Source organism: Oncorhynchus keta, chromosome 21, assembly GCF_023373465.1.
Source record: "Oncorhynchus keta strain PuntledgeMale-10-30-2019 chromosome 21, Oket_V2, whole genome shotgun sequence".
NCBI lineage: Eukaryota > Metazoa > Chordata > Actinopteri > Salmoniformes > Salmonidae > Oncorhynchus > Oncorhynchus keta.
The window spans coordinates 2680347-2686286 of record NC_068441.1 but is presented as its reverse complement, the minus strand read 5'-3'; the positions used below and the strand labels follow the sequence as shown (position 1 = coordinate 2686286).

The following is a 5940-nucleotide window of genomic DNA, read 5'->3' as shown; positions in this document are numbered from 1 at the left end:
GGATTAGGGTTGTTTTATCGCTCCTGGTTCAAAGTGGTGTGTGTGTGTGTGTGTGTGTGTGTGTGTGTGTGTGTGTGTGTGTGTGTGTGTGTGTGTGTGTCGCCTATAGGCTGCAAATAAGCCATATTCTTTCTTAGAGTAGCCTATTAAGTATTGCTCTTCTTTCAAAACAAAAAGACTGGGCGCGCCGGTGCACATTGACGTCCCTTGTGTCCAAATCCTCTCCGTTCCATTCAGAGCGAAAAGTAAACAAGTGAGCTATTTGTTTAAAGCTCCCGTTGTTCTGTTCGTTAAGGCGAGCGAGCACTAATCTGCTTTTGAATAGGTCGATTCGAGGAGGAACAAATGTTACACACGATTTTCCAGCAACACGCCAACCTGCCGCTTTTGACGGCTTTTGTTTGTCCCCAACATAATTCACCGTGCTATATGCATCACAACGGCAGGATGAGAGAATATTCATCAGGATTAAACCTAATAGTATTAGAGGATTATTATTAGGATTAGAATTATGTGATACTTGACTGGTCCCGCATAATAACGCCTGCAGACAGTAGGCCTATCTAAAATAGTGCCCAGGTTTGGCGACATGTGGGAATGGGTTTGATTTTCTACCTTGGTAGTTTTGAAGAAAAGGATGGCATTGCTTTTTTGTTTCAGTTCTAATATTACGTTTGACGAATCCACTGTCCTTAAGAGATAACACGTTTATGCCTAAATCTATTTACAACCCCCCTAATCTGAATCGGGTAACCTGCGACTCATCGCGCCGAGTGGTGGGGGGTATTCGATTCACATGCTAAACTTTTTAGAACCTCTGATTTTAATTAGTGACGTATGAAAATCCCTGATTCGTTTAAATCGTCACCTGAGCAGCCGGCATTCAGAGGCCAGTAACTTTTCAGAAGAGAGTTGGTTGACAGTATGGTTGCACCTACCGTTAGTTGCCAGATCAGGCTGGTTGACGCAAAGCCAGTTTTCACCATAGACAGCATCCTTGGGTTGAATTTGGACAGGCCAGGCCTACAAAATGTGTCTGTGAAGCTGTATCGACCTTGGACAGGTAAAACACTATTTATTTCTCTCAAGTAAATTCTGATAATAACGTATGTCATTGTCTGTGGAGTTATAGTAGGTTTTGTCTGGTGTTTTTCAGAATTGGAACCAACGCAACAGAGAAGTCACACCATAGTCAATAGACCATCGGAGCCTTCCGCAGAGATAAAGGGGACAGTAGAAGAACAGAAGCTCAACTGTAAACGACACTTTACGGAGTCCTACAGGAGAACATTAAACTGGTACATTGGGCGCAGGCCGCGGACGGCATTCAGTAGCACACAGGTAAATATATATATATGTTTCATGCACAGATATGCGCAGTGTTCACATGCCTCCATCGTGGTGCATCAGTAACAAAACATTTTAATAACATGTTTATTGTAGATAGCCTATTTATCGGCTGAAGGGCAGTTAACCTGTTTTATTTTACCAACATTTTGTTTGTATGATGTCATAACTGTGGGATTTTGCTGCAGGGTTACAGTTATCAGTATTTACATTTATCAGTATATACATTTGTGTTAAATGTGTATCAATTTGTGACATGTTTTCATGGAAATACAATTTGATTGATATGATTTCTTCTTGGGGAGCAGATTGAAGTCTTGGAGAGTGTGTTTCTCATCAACTCATATCCGGGTATTGACATCAGAGATGAACTGGCACAAAGGTTACATCTGGAGGAAGATAGAATACAGGTAGGCCTAAAATTAGCTGTTTCGAAATTACATTTAAAATCGGCATGTTTTTACCCTGAGGCCTAACAAAGTTAATTTACTGTTCAATATGAAAAATAAATTAAATACACGTTTTTGAACAATTAATTTGATTCATGTTAATTTATATACAGTTGAAGTCGGAAGTTTACATACACTTAGGTTGAAGTCATTAAAACTAGTTTTTTAACCACTCCACAAATTTCTTGTTAACAAACTATAGTTTTGGCAAGTTGGTTAGGACATCTATTTTGTGCATGACACAAGTAATTTTTCCAACAATTGTTTACAGACAGATTATTTCACTTATAATTCACTGTATCACAATTCCAGTGGGTCAGACAAAGTTTTACATACAACAAAGTTGACTGTGCCTTTAAACAGCTTGGAAAATTCCAGAAAGTGATGTCATGGCTTTAGAAGCTTCTAAAATGCTAATTGACATCATTTGAGTCAATTGGAGGTGTACCTCTGGATGTATTTCAAGACCTACATTCAACCTCAGTGCCTCTTTGCTTGGCATCATGGGAAAATCAAAAGAAATCAGCCAAGACCTCAGAAAAATAATTGTAGACCTCCACAAGTCTGGTTCATCCTTGGGAGCAATTTCCAAACGCCAGAAGGTACCACGTTCATCTGTACAAACAATAGTACGCAAGTATAAACACCATGGGACCACACAGCCGTCATACCGCTCAGGAAGGAGACGCGTTCTGTCTCCTAGAGATTAATGTATTTTGGTGCGAAAAGTGCAAATCAATCCCAGAACAACAGCAAACAGCACCCTTGAATAAGGCAGTTAACCCACTGTTACCCAGTAGGCCATCATTGTAAATAAGAATTTGTTCTTAACTGACTTGCCTTGTTAAATAAAGGTTAACACATTTTTTATTTTTTAACTGGACAGAGGAACTTTTCATAGAAAGCCAGCATCCTGGCTTTGCCTCTTCACTGTTGCCGTTGAGACTGGTGTTTTGAGGGTACTATTTAAAGAAGCTGCCAGTTGAGGACTTGTGAGGCGTCTGTTTCTCAAACTAGACCCTCCTCTTGCTCGGTTGTGTACCGTGGCCTCCCACTCCTCTTTCTATTCTGGTTGGAGCCAGTTTGCGCTGTTCTGTGAAGGGAGTAGTACACAGCATTGTACGAGAGCCTCAGTTTCTTGGCAATTTCTTGCATGAAATAGCATTGATTTCTCAGAACAAGAATAGACTGACGAGTCTCAGAAGAAAGTTCTTTGTTTCTGGCGATTTTGAGCCTGTAATCGAACCCACAAATGCTGATGCTCCAGATACTCAACTTGTCTAAAGATGGCCAGTTGTATTGCTTCTTTAATCAGAACAAGTTTTCAGCTGTGCTAACATAGTTGCAAAAGGGTTTTCTAATGATCAATTAGCCTTTTAATATGATCAACTTGGATTAGCTAACAACATTTTTGAAAGGTAGTGTGTATAATATATGCAATTATATTTATATTAAAAAACTATTCGCTTGATCGCCTCACTTTACAAAATATTAATTTATATAAATTTGTTTAACAGTAAATCAACTTTGCAAGGCCTGACTTAATTGTTTTGGGATTCTACTTTGATTATTGAATTATAATTGCATTGTAACAGCTTTCAGCAGTTCTTGTTATTACGCAGAATATGGACTGTTAATTACAATGTAACAATGTAATGTAACAATGTAAAAAAATAAAATATGTCTGAGTACTTACAGCAATAACCTACTAGACAGGCATCTGCTCTAAAACTATGGTGTACATTTTATCAACAAAAAATTAGCTTTTAAAGGCTGTTCTTAAAATCTCTGACACTGTTCCGTTCTCCACAGATCTGGTTTCAGAACCGCAGGGCCAAGCTGAAACGTTCTCACAGAGAGTCACAGTTCCTCATGGTGAAAAAAGCCTTCGCAGATCTCAAGGACAAAGAAGAGGAATAGTCCTTATGATAAACACAGACCTTATAGGGGCCTTAATTACCTTAATTAAGCTTCCCACTGTCTCTTTTCTCCCTCTCTCTATATATATATATTTAATATATTCTATGATGTAAATGTAAATTTTCCAGGGCAGCGTTTCCCAAACTCGGTCCTTGAGTCCCAGAGGTGTGCACGTTTTGCTTTTTTCCCTAGCGCTCCTAACCCTACACAGCTGCTTCGAATAATCCAAGCTTGATGATGAGTTGATTATATGAATCAGCTGTGTAGTGCTAGGGCAAAAAAGTAAACAAAACGTGCACCGAGTTTGGGAAACCCTGTTCGTTTTTATAAACAGATAAGACCATTGTCAAATACATTTGTGGGTACGACGTTTATTGAGCTATATTGGCAAGAATGTTTATCTTCTCCAACAACAGAATACATTTCTGAAAGTTTAGATTATTCAATTATTTAGTTTGCAAGCAGCTGCAGATTGTGGGTGTTCCCAGAACATCCAGAGTTAAGCTCTCCTTATTGTTCGAGAAACACCCCGGTAGGAACCAATTTGTCTCCTTCAGTAGCGCCTCAGCAAGGCAATTAAGTTTAGGGGAGTGAGAGACAAAAGAGTAGCAGTGAGGAAGCCTGCCCTGCAGGCAACAGGAAGGAGAAGGTATAAAGGTTTAGACCGTAGAGAAAGCTTTGAGAAAAGAAAAAGTATATTTAAGATAATTTCAGATAATTGCATTTATGCTCTGGCAGGCATCCGCACCTCTCTTTTCTGACTAAAGAAGTAGGCCCATAAACCTCTTTGTGGTGTCATGCAGTAAAATAAAGATAAGGAACAGGGAATTTAAGTTTACAACTCAAACCAATAGGCAAACTCTTGATTAACCCACTACTCTACTAACATGGTATGGCTGCAGTTTCAATGCCTTAACACAGGAGGGTGCTAAAGAATATCAAACTATTATCTCTGTATGTCTGTCTCTCTCCTCTCTCTCTGTTGAGTCCTTTGCCCCCTACTCTGACTCTCTGGGTCTATTATACACTAATAAAATATAATTTCCCACAGAAAGAGTGAGTGATTGTTTTTTGCCCACATGTAGGCTACTGGACTCCTGTGTGATAATGTTTCCAATGCTCAGCGTTCATGCAGCAGTAAAGAGGATATTCTTTTCATGACTTCAAATCAAACTTTATTTGTCACATGCGCCAAATACAACAAGTGTAGACTTTACTGTGAAATGCTTAATTACAAGCCCTTAACCCAACAGTGCAGTTCAATAGTTAAGAAAATATTTACCGAGTAGACTAAAATAATAAGTAACACAATAAGAATAACAATAACGAGGCTATATACCGGTACCGAGTCAGTGTGCCGGGGTACAGCTTAGTGAAGTAATTTGTACATGTAGGTGGGGGTGAAGTGACTGCATAGATGATGAACAGCGAGTAGCAGCAGTAAACAAAATGGAGGGGAGGTCAATGTAAATGGTCCGGAGGTGATTTTATTAACTGTTCAATGGAGACACCAGATCACCTGAAATGTGTGATGGGTGTAACTGCACAGATACTGTCCCACATGCATCACTTTCCCATTAGGTTCTGAGTCAATTCCCACTTTGATCTTCTACATCTTATGTCTGTAGAAATCAGAGAACCTTGGCCAGCAGGAGTGCCACCGTTTCTATGTCTCAGCATCCACTATGAAGGAAGTTGGAGGTCATTTTGAGAGGCAACTAGCATACTACCTTAGACTTCCAGTCATTGCACTAATGATATTTAGCAACTTCCTTCAAACTATACACAGAGACACAAAAATGGTATCCACAAGTTTCTGACACTAGAGAAGTAGATAAAGGGCTTCATTGTAAAAATCCCAAACTGTCCCTTTAACCATTTACCGACTGAGTTGTCTACTACAGATTGAGAACTACACAATGAAAATGTATGTTTGCAAAGTATAAAAATACAAACTATTGTAATGTACTATTATGCCTATTTTGACTTTACTTCACAGTAAGTAAAACGTCAGATATGTACTGTATATAACAAATGCATCCCCAATACATTAAAAATGTATCCACAATGAAGTTGTTGGGGTCTTTTTGATAGTGGGGGGGTTCACACTGCTTACTCAAATTGCATTAGTCAATACAGTACTGTCATAACATAATATGCCATTATGTAGAACCCGCTTTTATCAAAAGTACAACCGTGAGTCCACACATTTTCATATATGAAC

The 5940-nt window shown here is 39.0% G+C and overlaps 1 protein-coding gene across 1 annotated transcript; it reads left to right on the top strand.

Moving 5' to 3' along the window:
* The first annotated feature begins 180 nt into the window (after nucleotides 1-180).
* LOC118399936 (homeobox protein ANF-1-like) lies at nucleotides 181-4770 on the top strand. Its single transcript, XM_035796170.2, has 4 exons — nucleotides 181-1063; nucleotides 1157-1341; nucleotides 1656-1757; nucleotides 3609-4770. Exons 1-4 carry the CDS (start codon nucleotides 925-927, stop codon nucleotides 3714-3716), a joined length of 534 nt encoding a protein of 177 aa, XP_035652063.1. The 5' UTR covers nucleotides 181-924; the 3' UTR covers nucleotides 3717-4770.
* The last annotated feature ends 1170 nt before the right edge of the window (nucleotides 4771-5940 follow it).